The 21,367-nt window shown below is 43.6% G+C and overlaps 1 protein-coding gene across 2 annotated transcripts in view; it reads right to left on the bottom strand.

Moving 5' to 3' along the window:
- Positions 1–237: 237 nt before the first annotated feature.
- LOC124080039 (butyrophilin subfamily 1 member A1-like) overlaps positions 238–21,367 on the bottom strand; it is a 28,773-nt gene continuing 7,643 nt past the window's right edge. The window contains exons 3-12 of one of the 2 annotated variants that reach the window (XM_058573092.1): positions 16,019–18,627; positions 14,701–14,783; positions 12,363–12,710; positions 9,268–9,549; positions 8,960–9,160; positions 8,668–8,688; positions 8,553–8,579; positions 7,369–7,395; positions 3,117–3,143; positions 238–2,761 (exon numbers count right to left, since the gene is read on the bottom strand). In XM_058573092.1, coding sequence (XP_058429075.1) covers positions 2,118–2,761; positions 3,117–3,143; positions 7,369–7,395; positions 8,553–8,579; positions 8,668–8,688; positions 8,960–9,160; positions 9,268–9,549; positions 12,363–12,710; positions 14,701–14,773 — 1,650 coding nt within the window. In that variant the 5' untranslated portion in view covers positions 14,774–14,783; positions 16,019–18,627 and the 3' untranslated portion in view covers positions 238–2,117. Of the gene's footprint in view, positions 2,762–3,116; positions 3,144–7,368; positions 7,396–8,552; positions 8,580–8,667; positions 8,689–8,959; positions 9,161–9,267; positions 9,550–12,362; positions 12,711–14,700; positions 14,784–15,583; positions 15,978–16,018; positions 18,628–21,367 lie in introns of those variants that run through there. The other variant, XM_046425878.2, reaches the window with a different exon arrangement.

A 21,367-nucleotide genomic window follows, 5' to 3' on the forward strand; every position in this document is an offset into this window, starting at 1 on the left:
AGAAGGGAAAAAAAGGGAAGGGAAGGGAAGGGAAGAAAAAAGAAATTAAGAAAGAAATTATGAAAGAAAGAAAGAAAGAATTAACGTGCCTTGCAGTGGCCCTTCCAGTGCATTGTACCAACAATCTCACATTGTGTCAGATGGCAAAGAAGTGTTTACAAGATCCAGTTCCAAGAACACAAAGAACACCCACATGGAGTAGATTTGGAACACAAATGCAATGAAATGATACTGGACTCTGTCCACACCTTTGACTTTATTTTTGCATACATTTTACACCATATTACAAACATTTGAACTTCCATAAGACAACAAATCTACATGACAAAGCCACCTGACAAATGAAGAGGTTCTCATCTGTTCCCCCACATGAAGAAAGAAGCACTATCAGTCACTGTACACTACACTGTTATATTATCTACTCTTCAGATTCAGTCAGTCTCAATGAATATACTGTTACCTAAAAGATAACAATTTGTATAGAAAATCATGAATATAAGAAGAGAGAAAGCAAATGGTCAATATTCACAAATATACACATATATGCCACAAGCAAAGAGAAAATACACAAAGCTATTAAAGTCCTTGTTTCTAGAAGGACTGTGTAATTATATGTACTTTCTATATATCTTTCAAATCCCAAACTGTGTTGTCTCTTCCCCAGTCAGAACAACTGGTCATGATTGTTCACTTGGTAGAGTGAACACATCTTTATTCTTGCAGTTGTAGTATAGACACAAAGTGAGAATGTAAGGAAAAGTCAAAGAGGGTAGCAGGAAGGGGGATATGATCAAAGTACAATATATGCATGTATGAAATTGTCACAATAAGAACCAATATTTTATACAATGAATATATACTAATAGCTTTTTAAGGAGGGGGCCCATTGTCTTATCCTGAATTAACATATCACAACACTCTCAGTGGTACCAGAAATTTACTGAATTATGGAAAAATAGGCATGTTATATTCATCTCAGAATAGGAAGCAGATAACATAAAATGTTGGACTCTTCTCTTAAAACTCCATCATTCATTGTAGTTTGGAACTGAAATATCCCCCAAAGGCTCATGTGTTAAAAGTTTGGTCCCCAGCTCGTGGCCCTTTGGGAGGTGGTAGAAATTTCAATAGGTGGGGACTAGGAAAGAGGAAGGAAGTAGGTAACTGTGACTGTGTCCTTGAAGACTATGTCTTGGCCCCTTATCTATATATTACTCTCTCTCTCTCTCTCTCTCTCTCTCTCTCTCTCTCTATCTCTCTCTCTCTCTCTCTCTTCTCTCTCATTCTTTCTCCTCTCCTTCTCCTTCCCTCCCCTCTCTCCCCCTCACTCTCTCTCTCTCTCCCTCTCTTGCCTTCTGTCTGCCATAAGGTGAGCCACTCACTCCACCACCTGCTCCCATACATTCTACCTCAGAAATAATGCAGCCAGGTGACTATGGGCTGAAACCTCTAAAACTGTGAGGAAAATAAATCTCTCCTCCTTTAGGTTGATTTTCTCTGTATTTTGTCACAGAGACAAAAAAAATGAATAACACACCTTTCCATTTCACTGGAAATTTTTGGATAATGAACTGTCATCTGATAGTCCAAATATGCAAAAATAGAACTGAGGACCACGCTCAACCTCAAGGTTCCTCTACACACATGCAGGTGCAGTAATGTAATCTCTCCTTTGTTTGAATTTTTTATTTTGTTTTGTTTTGTTTTTGGAAACAGAGTATCATTATGTTGGCCAGGCTGGTCTCAAACATGTGGGATAAATTGATCCACGTGCCTTAGCCTCCACAGTAGATGGGACTATAGGTATATGCTGCCACAGCTGCTTGAAATACTTATTAATACCAAAAAAATAGGGCGCCTCAGTTAAATTGCACATTCTCTAAACCAGTTACAAAATAGCCAAATTTTACCTTCTGCTATCTGAATATAAGATATGAACTGAACTCTCATAACCACACATCTATCTAAAGTCTTAACACAGAGCAGAAGGACAAGCCCACTGAACAGTCCAAGTCTCATATCACAGGCTTTTTACACAGGGAGTCTATAGCCCCAGAAGTGCTACAGTGAGGGATCACAGACAGCAAGGGATCCTATGTGGACAAAACCTGAGAGTGTCAGGGAAGTAACAGAGATTCAGCCTCTGGGGGAGCTCCATCAACACCACAACCTGAGCTGAACCCCTCCATTGGGGTGCTCAGGGTTTCCTCCAAAGGAGGAAAATTGTTAAGGGGTACAGGGAGCCCTTCAGACCCACTTTCCATGGAGCAGACGGTCATGGACACAGCTCCATACATAATCATTAAGTATGGAAACAGAGCTCCAGAAAAGGAGGCTGGAGGGAAAGAGAAAATGTGGGACCCATCAATCATGTTATAGAAGGAGACATCCCCTTCACTGTAGTCCAGGAAAACCCCCACCCTGAAAAGATCCTGCATAGAAGATAACCAAGTCTCAGGATTAGTTAGGGCAAAATAACTCTTGTTAACTTTCCCCATGACCCAAAATCCCCTTTGTGGTGATTCCAGGTAGTTGCCTTTTCTCCGCACATCTTTCCTACAGACTCCCAGAGTCCACCTGCTGTGTAATTCATTCTCTATCTTCACTTCCCAGTACCATCTTCCTGATGTGATGCCCTCAAGACCCAACACACTGCATTTTTCATCACAGTACACAGAGGGGTCCTTCCAGGTCAGAAGCATCTTTTCATGACAAACAGAAAGCCTGTGGTGAGCAGAGTCTGGATCCAGAGTGACAGGCCCTGTTGAGAGAATTATCAGTCATGCAAGGTCCTCTCCCACCCCAAAACAAAGCACACAGCCACCCACCACCTCACAGCCATATAGCTGCCTGAGCAGAGGAGGGGATAATTCTTCTGAGATATGAGTCTTGTAACTCAAGCCCACATCAACAACCAGGAGAAGGAGCCAGAGGCTGATTTGGGGGGCAGACTTGTGACAGGACCCTTGAAAACCAGTACCAGTGTTGTGACCACCACTTCTGCCACAGCAACACCATTGGTGATGCCAGCACCTGAATCACGACAGAGAACTTAAGGAGAAGCCAGAAGCCATGAGGGCAACAGGAGGAACATCTAGAAGCACACAGTCACTCACAGGCTTGGAACCGTTCCTTCCGCCAATCTACAAAAGAACACACATCTCATGTCAGGGATTTGCAGAGTCCTTACACATCAGGGTCAGCACCCAGTCTTCTGAAACACAGCAATGTGGGAGGAAGAAGGGAAAAATATGTTTGAAAACATTCACCTGCTGTATTTGTTTCTTACACACACACACACACACACACACACACAACACCCACACTTCCCATGAAGACTAAGCCTAAAGCTTAACACCTCAGGATCAAAATGCGGGATATCAATATGAAAAGTCACTGTTCAGATTTAGCTACCAAATAATGCTTTCTCAAGACAAAGACACACAACAATCCTGAAAACTGGGTTATCTTGAGATACAATTAAGGTTATAAAATTTCAAAGACCTCCATTTACTTATAAAGAACTGACTTGCTGAACTTGTAAGGTTAATTCTAAGCCATGAGTAGAGAATTACATCTAGCTAAGCTGAACTTGGAGGATGACAATAAATCATGAGTGCAGGGAACTCAGAGAAATCTTACCCATTTAGGTGGCAATGGAGAGGGTTTTAAGATGGGAGAGAAAGAAGTTCAAAGCAGGAAACAAATATATCCAGTGAGAGGTCAATACTAGTGACTTTTCTTCCACTTCGAAAAGACCAATAAGAGAAAAACATCCTTACATATGTGGGAGAACCCCAAAATATTGGACCTACTCATTTGCCTCCCAAAAGAATTGCCTGAAGAGTTTCAAAACTTCCAGCTATAATAGAACCCATAATCCTAAACTCCAGAGTGTGTGAATGTGTGAAATCCATGACTAGGCCACTTTAAAAATGTGACTAAGATTCAGGTTCTTGAGCAGGGGAGATTATTCTGGATTCTCTGGGGCAGTCCAAACTAATCTCATGAACCCTTGTGAATAGAGAGAGACCTGTATTGGCTGTATCAAAGAAGCAGATAGAATCACAGAAACAAGGTCAAATCCATGCTGTGCTGCTGGATTTGAAGATGGAAGAACAGGCTCCCAAATGAGAGAATACAGATGGCCTCTAGAAATGCACAAGACAACAGCCTCCACAAAGGAACACAGCCTTGTGCACACCTTCTTGGATTTTCTGGCCTACAAACATGTAAGATAATATATTTGTGTTGGTTTAAGATACTAACTGTTTTTAATATTTATTTTTTAGTTGTAATTGTCAATACCTTTATTTTTTTTTAATGTGGTGCTGAGAATCAAACCCAGAGCCTCGCACATGCTCGGCGAGCACTCTACCACTGAGCCACAACCCAGACTCAAGCTACTAATTTTGTAGTAACTTGGCAGCAAATAGAAAACTAATATGCCCACATAGATAACACACCCCTTGTGGAACAAAGCACTGGCAGAGAAATGTGCTGACAGAAACCATGAACCTCCCTGTCTCCTGCACTTAGGAAGCTGAGTACCAGGAAAATCTCACATTCTCTGCTAGATGGTGAAAAGACAGGGGCCCAGTGAGCCAGTAAACCAGAAAAGGTCTAAAGATCAGAGGAAAAAGTCCAGTGGCAACCAAGAATCAGTGACACCGACCTTGGACTTTACCTCAGGGTCAGGGGAAGGGGGACCAAGCAATGTGATGAGAACTGCCTTTTCTCAGGAGACACCAACCCAAGAGTCTTATGAACCAGTTCAGACTAGCCTCCTGATGGAGAGGACCTGAAATACCTAGGAGAAAACACATTGTCCCTCTTCCCCCAGCGTCCCAAGGCCACATCAGTCTCCTAAAACCACCATACTCCCTTTTGGGAAGAGGTCAGGAAGGTAGTTGAACAAAGCAAAGTCTACATATGTCATACACTCCAAAATGTCTTCAACTGGAAAGCTTTTGCCTCCAACATGGCAGAGCCTTAGGAACAAGATTAGAATGATTAACATAATAACTAAGCAACATTTTTCTTTCTTAAAGATTTTTGTTTAAATTTGTTCTCCCCATTTCCACTAATATATGTTCAATCACCTACATGGGTATTTCCATCTTTGTTGAGTTGCTTGATAGAATCTAGATCATATAAAATGGCTGAGCAGGCCCAGATGACCCTTGGAGAAAAGTAAACTTTGCTCATTTTTTACTAAGACATTAGTTGAAATTCAATTATAATTTTCTATATAATAACTGACTGAGATTATCAAAGAAGAAGAAAAGAGAGGAAAAGGAAGCAGACGAGGGAGAAAAGGAGAAGGACTGAAAGAGAAAAGAAAACCTTTTGAGACTCTCCAGTGTGTCAAGTACCATGCTATGCACCTTAATGCAGCCTTCATATAATTACAACAGAAAATTTTAATTTATAACTCATTGTTACAATTTCATGAACAAGATGAAATAGAGATTTGTCCACCTCACACTATGCACCTGTCAATATGACAGTGTTGATTCTAGTATACCAATGGTGTTTATCCTTACAAAATAAAAGAGTATGCAAGTGTTACATGAAAACTTATAGACATTAATACAGCAGAAAATGGGGAGATGGTTAAAAAAAGACTACGTGATCCTTCTTTTTAAATAAACATGTCCCCAGGAAAATCATTAAAATTCTCAAAGAGTGTTCCTCAGATATTTGAATTCAAAGCCTCCTTGATGCCATGACTCATCCTTCTCTGTCTCTCACAGTCTATATCCCTGATGCCAAAAGAAACATCCAGAGCAGGAAAAGGGCATATTATAAAATTTAGATGGCAGAGGTACTAAACTCACCCCCAGAGTTAAAGAGTCCTCTGGATTATCTTTCATTGCATAGGAAACTACCTTAGCATATGCCTGTCCTAACTGCTACTGGAAGGTGGAGGTGGTCTCATTATCACAAACTCAATGAGATGATTAGTTAGAAATGGCTTAATGGAATTCACACACACACACACACACACACAAAAAAAAATGTATTCACTGAAAACTCTCAAAGATGTATCAAGGAGTTGGTTACATTTCAGGCACACAAAAAACCCACAAATCCTCTTCACACTCAACTCTAACCACCTTGGATGGGATTTTCCATCTCTCACTGCTTCAGCACACCCAAAATGTCTATGTGAATCTTGGGCACTCTACTTTCTTTCTCACCTCCTCTCTCCTCCCACCTCATCCTTTCTTTTCTGATTTGTTCCAACCCTTTCTCAGGTAAACAATATGAAACTCTCCAGGTTTCTCTTTTTATGATCTTTACACATTTAAAAAAATCAAAGACCAACACACAAATGAAAAATTTCTTAAAAGCAAAGAAATAGTGAACATCATAAATTGCATTGTGTTCCTTATATACAAACACAGGTTTTGAATATAATTTCAAATGGTTCACAGATCCCCTAAACATCCTGGACCCCAAATTCAGAACACCAGAAACTCATTTCTCAGAAACCAAGGTGCTTGGAAGAAACCCAGCTAGGACAGCGAGTCAGAGTAGGAGGTGGCTGAAAGAAGATCAATATCCAGAGGACCAGAAAACAAAAACAAAAACAAAAACAAGAAAACCAAACCTGGAGCCAAACAATAGGAATTTGGGGTAAAGGGAATAGAGAACCAAGGCCCCACATTATGAAGATGAAATTCCTAAACTGTCAAATATGATTTCTGAAGTTTTTTGGAGACCAGCAATTCCTATCCCTAGTTCCAACCCTGTTCCATCCAGGCTCTGCTCACAACTGAACTCTCCAGTGTCACTGTACCAACAGTTAAACACGATTGAAGAACTAAAATCAAAATTTAAAAAGACATTTGGGAAATTACAAAAAATGAAGAATAATAGGGCTGAGGTTGTGGCTCAGAAGTAGAGTGCTCACCTACCATGCATGAGGCACTGGGTTCATTCCTCAGCACCACATAAAAATAAAATAAAGGTATTGTGTCCATCTACAACTAAAAAAAATGTTTAAAAAACTGAAGAGTGTTTAAAAGATAGGAATATGAGGTAACTTCTTTGATCCAAACAGAAGAAGTCCCTGCGGTCTTCCAATGCAAGTTACAATCATTTTTCTCTCCATTTAGGAGAATTTTGCTTTCCTATTGTGCTTGGCTTTAGTTAGTTTGGGCAGGGGGCAGATTAATGTGTGATGATTATGAAAGAAAAAAAAAAAAAACAAGAGAAGTTAAAAGTGTTAACTGGGAGGGGTGGGAAACAAAGAAGAGAGAGCAGGAAACCTCATCCCATCCTGGGTGGAGGACACTGATAAGGAAGGTCAGAGGTGGATCCAGGAGGAGGGAAGGCCAAGGAAACATCAGAGTTACTTACCTGCATACAGTGGGGCCTTCCTCCAGGCTGAAAGGGAACACACGGTGGTGAGACCACAGCTAAAACAAGCCTGCTCAGCATGAATGTTCCTGCCCTGGCCTCCCTCCATTTTAAAGATGAGACTACCCACAGGAGGAGAGAGCCAGAAAGAGATGGCCTCATGTAGTATACAGGGACCACAGGGTGTTGTGGGAAATCCCCTGGACCATAGATGAAGACAGCAGCTTTACAGGCCAATTGCTGCCATTGCCCCACTGATTTCTATCTGTCAGAAAACCATCTGCCTCAAAACTCATAAAAGTCCATATTCTATTTGTCTTTATTCAGTTTTGCCACTAAGGATAAAAATTATGCTATGTATGAAAATATTTGAGAGAATGAAATATAATTCACTCTGCAATTGTCAGGGGTATTATTATTATATCCAGGATTTTTCTGGCAAAGATATATTTGAAAAGGGGTGGGGATGTACACCGTGGTAGAGGGCTTGTCAAGCATGCACGAGGCTCCAGGTGCATGCCTCAGCACCACAAAATGAAAAAAATAAAATTTAAATTTGAAAAGACACTTGGGAGATTACCAAATATGAATAATGATTTAAAGACAGCAATAAGTTCTGGGGTAAAACTGCCCAATTTTTCACTTTGGTAAATATTTCTAGACAATAAGAACCAGTTTTCAGGAAGTACTTGGTTCACTCCACCACATTTCCACCTGTGATGAGCAGCCCCCTTGAATTAGCACCTTCAGGAGCTAGAGAAAACATAATCCCTCACTGTCAATTTGTAGGGACACAAACAGAAGGTCACACTTCTAAACTTAATGACACCATGTACTTATATAGATCATTTAATAAAATCATACTATATGCCTTTAATCTTTTAGGTGGAGTCCAACAGCTAGATGCATTGAAGGAAAAAAAAAAACAAAATAATGGGCAATCCAGGGTTGAAATAAGATGCAGAATTCATGACACACCATGGGTCACCATCACACCCAGGTTTCGAAGCACTAGGTAGGAAATAGCAGCCAAGGTCTAAGAAAGTCCAGGGACCAGTGTTCTGGCTTCCACTAGCTTCCCAGGGATGGGGCCCCACATGTCTGTGCCTAGACAGAAACAAGTACAGGGGACACCAGGACACAGGTAAGATAAGGAAACAAGCATTTTCTGGAGAGTCACTTACCAGACAGATAAGCTTCTTTCCTCTGATCTGAAAAACAACAAGAAAGAAGGGAGCTTGGAACTAGAATATGTGCTACCAAGGAAACAGAAAATTCAGAAAGGAAAGAAGAACTTACAGAGGTCTGCCTTGAGTTCATCTAAAAAAAAAATGAAAAAAAGTATGAACACCCATCCCCAAGAAAAGGAAAGACTGTGCCTGGAAAAATCTAGGAATAATGTTTCTGTTCACTAGAATTTCTAACTATAAAACCACCCAACCCCACCAGTCTCTAGATCTCCACTCTGATCTACTCAGTTACCTCCTCTGGGCCCAGGACCATGGGTCTCCCTAGAGAGCTGGACCCCAGACTCTGGCCCCTGTCAGCTGTCCCTCACCACCAGGTTTGCACTTGCCCTTTGTGGTCTTACCAATGGTCTTCAGCACCTCTTCCTTTGCCTGCTGTTTCTCCTCCTTAAGCCGCCACAGATGATCCTTTTCCTGCCTCACCTGCATCCTTCTAGAATGTGCTTTTCTGATAAAACAGCAAGCCCCCAAGAGTAGGAGCCCCAGCATGGTCAGGATCACAGCAAATGCTGGCTTCCAGGGAGAGGCCTGAGGGAAGAAGGGCTCTGTGGCCCAGGCAGACAGAGGTCAGGGGCACACCCAGGAGAGCCAGCACACTCAGAGAGGCCAGCCCCTCCCCACAGCTCTGCTGGGAGTGGGAAGCAGCACTGACCTGGGATGTAAATAGCCATGGCCTTCTCCTGGTCCAGGACAGGGTTGAGGACAGAGCAGGTCACATTCCCCACAGAACTGTCTCTCACCACCAGAGTGGCCTCCACACTAAACAGCTCCTCAGTGTCTTGGGTGTGAGCCTCAGAAAGCGCTGGGAACTTCTTTCCACTGAGGTCTCTCCACTGCACCTGGGGCTTTGGGAACCATCCTGAGGCTTTGCACACCACACGGACTCCATCCTCTTCTGGCCCTTCTATGTGCACTTGGGGATCAGAGCCCATCCCTGGAAGGAAGGAAGCTGTGGAGCCCCAGGAGGCCACCTTGGGCCCTGAGACCCCAGAGTTGCCTAGATATCACAAAACTTCAGAGGGAAGGATTCATGTTGAATTCTGAGAATTCTATGGGAAGAGGGAAGAAAAGGAAGGAGCACAGGGACCCCCACAGGGCAGCGGGCTCTTCTCCCCAACTGTGAGGCCAAGGTAAACAGGAAGAATTCGGTCCCAGGGCTCCCTCCTTGAATCTCACTCTTCTCACTTCACACACTCTCCTGAGACATCTGCCTCTCTGTATATCACGTCCAAAATTATATTGACTGACCACCTTGACTCCTGAATTCTCTTCTCCTACACCCATGTTCCCATGAGTTATCTTTACCCAGTTTCCTCACATACACTTCAAACTCAAAACTCCAAACTGAATTCATAAACGTGGACCACTTGTGATAAAACAAAAATTAAAATCTCCCTAATTCCTCACCCTTCTTTATACCTAGTTCTCCCACTTGCACACACTTTTTACAGCCTTTATCGTCTGCCTCTGGGCCCAGGCATGGGATTTTATTTAGCCAATAAGAAATTAGCTAATGTGACTAGTGCAGAGGTTTGAAAAGCACTTGCACCTTGGTTTTACCCTCTGCCATTTCCACAGGAAGACAATCCTGGGCTACCCAGTGGAGAATGGACTCATGTGACATTGCCTGGTCAACCTGCTACAGCTTCCCTAGTTCAGCCAAATGACCACCTAAAACATAAGCACACCCAATCAATACGCACCTGGTGAACTTTTCAGCTGACTTAAGAACAAATAAAAATTACAAGTAAAAAGCTTAATTCTCCCTGTTGAATAAAAGATTTTATTCTTTTTTCTTACACCATTTGCTTTAGGAAATGTCAATTACAAATAGGTACTTTCTCCTCTTTTGAAATGTTTATATATGATTTTGAAAACTGGTTAGGTTTCTGCCAGCTTTGTGGCTCAGGAATTCCTTTCTCAAGGACCTGGGAGCCATTTCTTTGAAATGTACACATCAGGGAAGATAGCAACACTTTGCCCCCTTTTTGTGGAAAGATAGGAGCCTAACTTATGTGGGTATCTTGCTCTAAGTTATAAAACTGCTTCCTGTCATAAAGCTGGAGGAGTTTATTTTGCTTCCAGATAAAGCCTATTAGATGACACATATGGTCTCCCAAACAACCAGGTAAATTTAGGATGAGTTTTATGGAACAAGAGTGCTTTGGGCCATCTTAGTTGAGGATTACTCATTGTTCATCTTGAAAACAAATATACAGGAGATTATATATGATTGGCTCTAAAGAGAATGATGAAATTATTTTTCTGGTTGTGTAATCCATTCACAGATCACCATACTATGTATCACACTCTGGTTTGATGCTTATTCAGTAATAAAAGTGTTTTCTCCTAGCATGGAAGGGATATCCTGGTTGTAATTATGTTTCTGAAATATGACCAAAGATGTGAGTAAACCCAGGTGAGATAAGCCAAGTTCAGCCCCAATTAGTTGAACTCACTTAGTGCCTGAATTAAATACATTTTTATTGCCAAATGCACCCAAGATTGGGGCTGTTTGTTACACAGCATTATCACAGCAGTAGAACTGACACATAATTATCAATAGTCCTGCCACGAAACAACAAATGGTTCAAATAAAATCCTGGAAGTCTCTGAACTCTTCTTCTCCCCTTCCAAACTCTGTGCCCACAAATCTACTCAGTTGACTCTAGTTTCTAAACCTGTCTGACCCCTCCTCTCCCATTCCACTGCCATGCCTCAGGTCAGGCACTCATTTTCTCCACATCATAACTGCACTCCATGCCTCCTTCTTGCTCACCTCCAATCCTCCCATTCACAGCTGCCAACATGAGCATTCCCAGCATGGCTCTGTTTAGGATTCCCCCTACTCTGCATCCAAACTCCATAACACAGCACACAAAGCCTTTACTGATCTGGTATCTGTCTTCCTCTCCAACACTTGTCCCCAAACTCCACCATCTGAGACACTCAGGGCCCACATACTCAATTCCAAGAACTATCTGCTCAAATGCAAGTAGCCACCATCACCATGTTGTCTGCCCTCTGCCTTTTCACCTTCCATCCCATCAACTTCCAGGGCTTTTGTGCCAGCCCGGGTGTCCACTCCTAATGATCTCATCCTGACACCTGTGACTGGTGTTAATACACGACCATCTCTTTATTCCAGTATTGCCACTTCTTACCATCCTCCTCCTCACTCCTCCTACCAACCATGATGGCCTCATTATACCCAGAATAATCAACCATACTCCTACTTCAAAGGTTTCATACCAGGTGCTCCCTCTGCATTAAACTCTGGCCCCACAGATATCCACCTGGCTAAATACCGACTTCCTTTGAGCCTTGCTCAGACTGTCAATAAGGCTCTGCCTGAGTCCCTATGTAACACTACAGCTGGTCCTAACTTCTCAGCCCACATCCTGTGCCCCTTTCTTAATTCTATTTGGTCTTTTGTCTTAAATACTTATCACCTTATAACATATTATACTGAGTTATTTATTATAATTTTTCTTCCTTTGTCTCTTGAAAGTAAACTCCTCACAGCTGGGATCTCTGTTACACTGATATATCTCTGGGCACAGGATAAGTCCTGACATATTTTAGATGCCCCTAAACAGTGCTTGTATTGAATCAATGAATAAAAGATGAGTCACTTTTTTTCTTTCATTTCACCTATAAAATGTGAGGCTTAATTTGGATGATTCTTAATGTTCCCACCAAACCCAGTACTCCCAAGGTCTCTAGAATAGACATCAAGTAACTAACCTGCCACCTTCACTTCCAAATCAGCCTCTTCATAGAAGCCTCCATGTCTGAAGAAGCAGGTGTACATTCCATTGTCAGAAACCTGGACCTTGTGGATGTGCACAGAAGCCTGCCCTTCTAAAAGGAAGTCCCTCACCAGTGAGGTCCGCCCTCTGTACTCATCCATCTGCTCTTCAGTCTGTTCTTGTTGGTTCCAGTAGATGAACACTGCCTGTGAGAGTGTGGTGCGGAACCACCCCAGTTCCATGTTCTCTGCATTCATGGCTGGGAGTAGGGCACAGGGCAGTATGGCATCCTCGCCCAGCACTGCCACAATGGGATGTCGAGGGCCAACAACCTGGAACTGCTCTGTGGACACAGACATAGGGGGAAGGAAGCTAGAGAGACAGACCAAAAAACAGAGAACACACACCACCAGGTGGGAAGGCTAGGAAAGCTGGGACAGGGGCCACATGAGATGAGCCCTCCAGTCTGATAGATTTGGAAGAGGTCTTCTGATCATAATGATGTGGACAGAAATGATGTCAAGGACAATCCCTCATTGTCTTCTGCTCCTGGTCCCAGGCCCTTCCATGAAGTAATCTCTAATTCAGTGGTTCTCAAGCTTTCAAGCTCCTGAACCACTAGGATGCCTTACGGAGCACACATAACTGGACCCCACTCCAGAGCATCTCATTCACTATATCTGGGGTGGGCCAATGAATGTGCATGTACAAGAAGTTCCAAGGGTGGTCTGGGGAGCACACATTGGGAACCCCAGGATTAACTTGTCCTGTCTCAGGACAAACCTCAAAACTGACAAAGAGCACACCTGACAAAAGGTCAGCACTCTTTGATCATTCAGTCACACCCTGGAAATTCCCCTCTTCCAATTCTAAATTTTTTACTTCAGTCTATATTTTTCTCCTCCACTGAGGGAGGAGAGAAATACATATGCACTTTAAAACACAGAGTCAAATGCTACTTACTGCTGTGAAAATCCTGCTCTCGTCATTCACAGAAACCCCCATCACTTCATGTTCAAGAAGCAGTTCACCTCACTCTCCACCCCCTTGGTGCTCTTGGGCTTCTGAGGCTACCACATGACTCCTCTGCAGGACATGCTGCAATGGGCCTCCAAAGAGCAACTCTCAAACCCTGTGTCTCTCCACTCTGGTCTCAGCCACTTTTTTTTTTTTTTTGGTCTGATCTTTTTTTTTTTTTTATTGGTTGTTCAAAACATTACAAAGCTCTTGACATATCATATTTCATACATTAGATTCAAGTTGGTTATGAACTCCCAATTTTATCCAAAATACAGATTGCAGAATCACATCGGTTACACATCCACATTTTTACATAATGCCCTATTAGTAACTGTTGTATTCTGCTACCTTTCCTATCCTCTACTATCCCCCCTCCCCTCCCCTCCCATCTTCTCTCTCTACCCCATCTACTGTAATTCATTTCTCTCCTTGTTTATTTTCCCATTCCCCTCACAACCTCTTATATGTAATTTTGTATAACAATGAGGGTCTCCCTCCATTACCATGCAATTTCCCTTTTCTCTCCCTTTCCCTCCCACCTCATGTCTCTGTTTAATGTTAATCTTTTCTTCCTGCTCTTCCTCCCTGCTCTGTTCTTAGTTGCTCTCTCAGCCACTTTTAAATCTCAACTGGAGAATGACTAAGATTCCTGATCTCAGTGATCCTTTTAACATGTGAGCTAATCCATGTTGCTGCTCTGCTCAAAGCCTCCACATGGCTTCCCACTTCTCCCCAGGCCTGACAAGGTGGACCCTCTTCCCAAGACCCCTCTGAACCCACCTGCTGCTTCTCTCCCCATGGAATCTAGTCCAACAACACTGGCCTCTGTGCTTCCTCACACCTCAGCACACTGCCAGCTCTGCATGGGCTCCTCCTGCAGGAATCCTTCTTCTAAATGGTACTACAACTCACTCCTCCTTCTCCAGGGTTATGTTCCCATCTACACACCACCTCACTGAACACTGCTGCCTACCCACACCTGCCTCCCATGCTCCTGACTGCCCACACCCTGCCCTGCTGCATTTCCCATCCTGGTCATCTCCTCCAATAAACTTAGGCCTCTCTACCTACTATTACTCACTCTCTCCAACTAGAAGGCAAACTTTATGACAGAATTTCTGTCTGATTCTTTCATAGAATTCCACCTAACAATCAACATTTCATTAATATTTCAGGAATAAAATGAATGAATGAAAGCTCGCAGCACCAAAAAAAAAGCCAAGAAAACAAAAAAAAATGAGGAAAATGTATTTTCAAATGTTTTTCTATCTTGATTTTTAAAACCACAAAGGAAAACAGATGGGGACACTCACCTGTGGACAGCTGGACAAGGAGAAGCAGGGAAGCGAGACAGCAGAGCAAGGAGCGACTGCAGCGCCCTTCCATATCTTTAGAGCTGGGGAGAGAGATGGGGATGAGGGCCGAGACCTGCAGGCAGGAGGCAGGTCCAGCCCAGAGCTCCAGCACCTCAGCATAGAGAGCAGGGCTCAGGGCTGGACAGCAGTCCCCTGCTGGAGCAAAGCATTTCCTAGTGGCACACCATACTAAGAAGATGCTAGGCCCCCCACTACCCTGACACTGACAAACAGCTGAGCCCAGGATCCTTCCAGCTCTTCTGAGAAGATTGTGGTATCAGGAAACCATTAGAGTTCCCTGGTAAGAAAATGTTCCTTTCTTTCCCAGGCCAACTCAGGGCAGCTCTACTCATCCCAGAACACCAGGCTCTTCCATTCCCCATACCTGGAGCACTGTGGTGGAAGCCATTCCTATATCTCTCTGTTATTCACACACCACTCATGACCCCCCAGAAAGGAGGGCCCAGATTCAGGGCTCTCATCAGGAAGGATATCCAGCTCCTGCTTCTCTCTTGTTCTGCCCCCTAGTTATGCCCAGGTTTGGCCTGGGCAGTGTCAGAGACACACACATCTTCAAGGAGGCTGTGGTTCCCATCACAGGAGCCCAGAACCCTGTCCTGCCTTTTTAGATGTGGAGTTCACCTAAACCTGAATCTCAGCCCATCCCTTCCACTGTGGGCTCAGGACATGGTGCTTCATTGGCCGCACATATCCCCACCAACAGGTTTCTCCTTTCCTTCTGTTTCTTCAAGAAAGATTTCATCCTGAGAGGTAAGGGACCCTTCCTGGAGACAGAGCATAGAGCTAATGAGCCCTGGTCAGAGAAAAGACCCCAAATCACCTACTGTTTGGAAGTGGCAGGGAGAAGGTAGTCTGTGGTATTGGGAAGAACAAATTCTGGGAGCCAACTTCTAGGCTGCCCTCCAGACTCAGCCACTCTCCAAATGAACTTCTTGGCCTCCATTTCCTTATCTGTATGATGGGCATACTTACAACATCTACCCCCCAAGTTTGTAATGAAAATGAGGTGAATTTATAGTCACTACATGTAATTAGAACAGGGCCTGGGCCCAGAAAATGTTACAGAAATATCATTAAAACAAACGAATATAGGAACAACCCTTATTAAGCTTCTTCTGGTTCTTCCTAGAACAAGACAGTCCCACCTACCCACTCCCACTGCCTCTCGCACCAGCTCATCCGCAGCTTCTTTCTGCCACCAGCTTCTCCCTGGTTTCCTCCTCTTAGGTCAGAGGTATCTTCAAGGCCAACTTACCTGCTTCTGTGTTCTCCCACCTATGAAAGGCTGTGACTTCCTGGAGCGTCTCTAAACACAGCAGCTGGAGATAGGTCAGAGTCACAAGGACCCCAGCAGGCCCCAAAGCTGCCCTCAGAATTTGCAGCTGCCCCAAACTGCACTTAGAGCCCTACCCTCTGCTTCTGAATCCAATGCTGGGGTCCCAAATTCCTCATTTCCAAAAGGCAGTTGGTCCCCAGGAATAGGGGGAAAAAGCAGAGCCAGACATAAGTTGCAGTGATCTCTGCAGAGTCTCTGACACGGGGACCCCACTAAGCCCTCCCAGTTAGAGGAGCAACCCCTCTCTGGTTCCTTCCACCATCTAAAGCGAAAGCTTGCAAAGGGAGCCTGAGCAGAGTGTGCCCTGCCCTCTGGACATTGCTCCCTTTACCAGGAAGAAAGCAGCACAGCAGAGCAGCAAAAAGAGGGTACCCACAATTTTCCTGGAACACTGCAGAACAACCCACTTAGAGGTGAAATGCCACAACCACCCCCACAATGCCACCACCAATCCCTGCCCTAAGGGCAAACTGTAACTTGGAAATGTTAGGGACATGAAAAAGAAGAAAACAAAATTATATGGAATCCTTACTAATTATCAAGAGCTGTGCTACATAAATTTTACTTATGGTTCTCATTATTACAATTGCAGAGATAAAGCCATGAGCACTGCCATCTGATAATATCAATCTAGTAACTTCCTAGAGGAGGGAGAGGCTAGATGTGCCAGGAGACTGCCTCCCACCACCACATCTCTAGCCCAGCCCAGCCCCCTGCCCCAGGTAACTCAAGTGAGCAAGATCCTGAAAGGGACCTTGGACTCTCAGTTGCCTCAATTACATGGCCAGAAAGCTTATCTCACCCTGACCTGAGCATTCTCCCTCCCAAGGTGCACTTTGCCTTCCATTTGAGGAGGAGGGGGTGGAAGTGGTGACAAAGTGCAGGTCAGGTCTCCTTAAAGAACACTGGCAGAATACCTGACCAGCACTGGCAGGGGACACCGAACATCAGCACTGTCCTCTCCCAGCTCATCAGGATTGCCATTCACCTGCTTTGACAAGAAACACTATTCAGTAAACTACAAATAATTTTCTTGTATAAACTTAAATGATCCTAATACTAATGAGGTTAATATTAACTTTCTTTTATGACCAACATGTAATAAATACCTCTTATCTTTTCCCATATTAAATGTTTTCTAAATAGCTTCGGATAATAGCCAAAACCATAAAACAATGGTTAATGTAAAATGTATTAAATTCATTGAGATTCTAAAAATGTGACAGTTGATATAAAGTGTTTAACTCTCCCATACCCCCAATTCAGTTCATACTGCGGATTGAACACATCCTGAAATATCCAACCACCAGTATCTGAGAGACCTCCTTATGCCTCTCTCTCTTAGTGGAGCCTGGCCCTGGCCCAGCCCCACCCTGAATTCAGCTACTGAGCCCTCCTGACTGGAGCACCTGCCCCATCACCTTCTGCATGAGCGATTCACCCGTTCCTCATCTGAGATTCCAGGGACATAAAGTATCCCTCCCACTAAAGCCCTGAGATAGAGAAGGGCAAGGGAGTGAGGCTAGAGGGAGAAAAATATACATGCCTATAGAGAATTGAGTGAAATGTATTAGACTAATGAAAAGCAAACAATAAATAAAAATTTAAAAGGAAAAGACAGCCAACTGAGAGAAAGCTACCATAAAAAGAAAGGAGCAGGGCTGTGTGTGTGGCTCAGTGGTGGAGCCCTTGGCCAGCACATGTGAGGCACTGGGTTTGATCCTCTGCACCACATAAAAGTAAATGAAATAAAGGTATTGTGTTCATCTACAACTAATTTTTTTTAAGAAAAGGGAGGCTGGAAGGTCATACCTGGCATTTGGTCTGCCTATTAGGAGATGTGACACCAGAACGGACACATGGGCCCAGAGTATCTGAAACATGTTCCCCAGTTACTCCAAGTCAGATCAGTTGCAGAGAGCCAGCACAGGCACTGACCATATGTGTGACCCATCAGTGACCTGGAAAGAATTCACTGATGTTCCCAATCCCAGGTAGGTCAGGCCCATGTATGTTCAAGGGTGAAACAGGTGAGTCCCAGTGGAGGGATTTCAGAACTGGATCATGGAAAAAGGCCTAGAGGTCTCAAAGGTTGACCTCTGCCCCTCAGAGAAGTAGAGGGGGGCCCAGGGCAAGAGAGTCCCTGTCTAGCCCCATGAGGCACATTCTAACACTCCCTAGAATGGTGCACACCTTGTTCCTGTCCTGTCACAGAGACTCCTCCTCTCAGGCACAGACAGGGCCTCTGCTCTCCAATAACCACCAAGAAATACTTCGGCACACCATTCACTGAGGGTCATTTTACCTTGAACATTTTATACCTCATTCCCATGATGATTTAGTACAATACCATGAGGTGGTTCTCACTGTCCTCATTCTAGAGCTGAAGGATGGTGACTCTACAATAGTGGAAGATATCCAAGGTCACAGGGTCACATGGACAAACACTGACAGGGGCAGGTCTGTCCCAAGGCACAGTCTAAATCTGAAAGAGTTGGGGGCACCAGCACTTGGAATGCTCCAGGGACCTGGGGGGAGGGAGGCAAAAGGGAAGGTAAAGAGTACATCAGAACTTCTATCATAAAAATTTTACCCTTATATCTATTTGTTCTTATACGCTGAATAATATGTGTACATATTTGTTAGCTGCATTTTCAAAATACATAACTTTTAAGGAGGGCATGTGAGGTTGGTGTTGTGGTTCAGTGGTAGAGCACTTGCCTAGCATGTGTGAGGCACCTAGTCCAACTGTCAGCCCCACATATAAATAAATAAAATAAAAGTTCATTGACAAATAAAAAAATATTTTTTTTAAAAAAAGGAGGGCATGTCCAGAACCATTTGGAAACTCCCTCCCAGAGAGGAAGGAACGACAAGATCCAGCAAGAGGGTGCACCATGGATGCCAGATCACTCTTGGGCCAATGGAAAGGCCACCCAGGCAGTATCACCCGGTTTCCTCGGCTTCTGCTGCTCCCTTGTGGCTAGAATGTGGCAGAGAGAAAGGCAATTTCCAGAAGGAAGACAGAGAAGGTATGAAGGTGCAGACAAGAAATCTTAAAACTGTGGTGCTAGGGTTGTGACTCAGGGGTAGTGAGCTTACCTAGCATGTGCGAGGCATTAGGTTCAATCCTCAGCACCACATTAAAAAAAAGCATGTGAATAAAATCAAGTTTTAAAAAAAGGAATCTTAAAAATGTGGAAGGGATTAAAGGAAACAAGACATAAATAAAATGCCAGATGCTGTAGGATTCCAAATATGTGAAGTTAAAGAATAGACAGATGGAAGCTGTGGTGACAGAGTCAGATGAGGAGCTCTCTGGCAGGCTGAGGAGGTAGTTAAGACAAGAAGAGGTATCAGGGTGCCTCCTGGGGTGAGGGAAGATTTCATATCTTAATTTGGGGTGCTTCCTCAGGTATACACACATGGAAACTGTGTAACTGGAAACTAAAGATCAGTGCATTTAAGAAAAAGAAAAAGCTGATCATAATGGCACACACATATAAATCCAGCAGCTCAAGAGGCTGAGACAAGAGGATTACAAATTGGAGGCCAGACTCAGCAATTTAGCAAGGATCTAGACAACTGAGTAAGACTCTGTCTCAAAATAAAAAATAGAAATGGCTGGGAATGTGCCTCAGTGATTAAGCACCCCTTGGTTTCATCCCTACTAGAAAAATATTTCTACCTACCTAAAAACATTGTGTAAGGTGAATAGTTTTTTTCTCTTCTCTCTCTCTCTCTCTCTCTCTCTCTCTCTCTCTATATATATATATATATATATATATATATATATATATATATATATATTTGAAGTAGAGATTGAACCCACGGGTGCTTAATCACAGAGGCACATTCCCAGTGATTTTATATATATATATATAAAGCGTTTTTGGGACAGGATAAGAGAAAAAAAGCTATTCACCTTACACAAAGTTTTTAGGCAGGTAAAACTTATGTATGGTAAAAGTAACCCTGGAAAATCCTTTTAACACACATTAAGCATACATAAGCTTTTTCAGCTTACAGTTTTAGTCTTCATTGTTAGAGTCTGTAAACAAGTCAAAAATAACACCTGGCATTTTGCCAGGGGAATGTTAGAGTTCGTAAACAAGTCTGGATGGTGCCTGGCAAAATGCCAGAGGGAGTGGTTTGAGAAGTAACAAAAGCGAGCCATTAAGTGTGGAGATTCCTTATTGGTTGACTGATGTATCTAGTTTATGCTAATTAGATAAGCTCTGTGGAATGTATAAATACTGCTCCTGTCCTGCAATAAACGGCTCCCACTCATGCTGTATCAATGCACACAAGTTGTTCGTCACCCCCCTGTTATTTTGCTGCAGCCGGACTGCGGCATTCATTATTTGATTGATGTCCAAATTTCCTCTGGAATATAAATTTCATGGTGGTGTGCATGTGTTCCCAAAGCCTGGGATTACTGAGCCTGTCATATCCTGGCTATTTAATACATATTTGTTCAGTGAATATAACTGATCACATGGATTGCCCTGATGCTTTGGGGTGCCTCAGCTCATCATGGGGGAGCACATGCTGGAGCAAAACCTCTCATCTCGACTGGCTGCTCTGAAAAGCCATCTTTGCATTGTTCCTGGGTACAGCTCCCCACTGCCACAACACCTCCACGCGCCTCCTCTGCAGCCACGGACTCCGGCAGCTTTATCGCCACAGTCCCTGCACTCTAGTTTCCTTTTTAACCCACTGTATGGGATCACTGGCACGCTCCACCATGTCAGACGTGGCCTGTGGACACTAGCTCTGAAATCACCACCAAGTACTTAAAGGAGAAGAAGGAAATTGTGGAGGAGGCAGAGAATGGAAGAGACCCCCTGCTAATGGGAATGTTAAAGAGGAAAATGGGGAGCAGGAGGCTGACAATGAGGTAGATGAAGAAGAGGAAGAGGGTGGTGAGGAAAAGGAGGAGGAGGAAGGTGATGGTGAGGAAGAGGATGCAGATGAAGATGAGGAGGCTGAGGCAGCTACGGGAAAATGGGCAGCTAATGATGATGAGGATGATATTGATACCAAGAAGAAGACCGATGAGGAAGACTAGACAGCAAAAAAGGAAAAGTTAAACTAAAAATAAAAGGCCACCGTGACCTATTCACCCTCCACTTCCCGTCTCAGAATCTAAACGTGGTCACCTTCCAGTAGAGAGGCCTGCCCACCCGCTGGCCCACCTCGAGCAGTGCCACCAGCAGATGACATGGGCTCTTCACCACCCAATGAAAATTACAACGTGAATTTGCA

The sequence above is a fragment of the Marmota monax genome, unplaced genomic scaffold, assembly GCF_021218885.2.
Source record: "Marmota monax isolate L192 unplaced genomic scaffold, Marmota_monax_Labrador192_F-V1.1 WCK01_AAM20220418_F8-fsc00693, whole genome shotgun sequence".
In the NCBI taxonomy this organism is placed as follows: Eukaryota; Metazoa; Chordata; class Mammalia; order Rodentia; family Sciuridae; genus Marmota; species Marmota monax.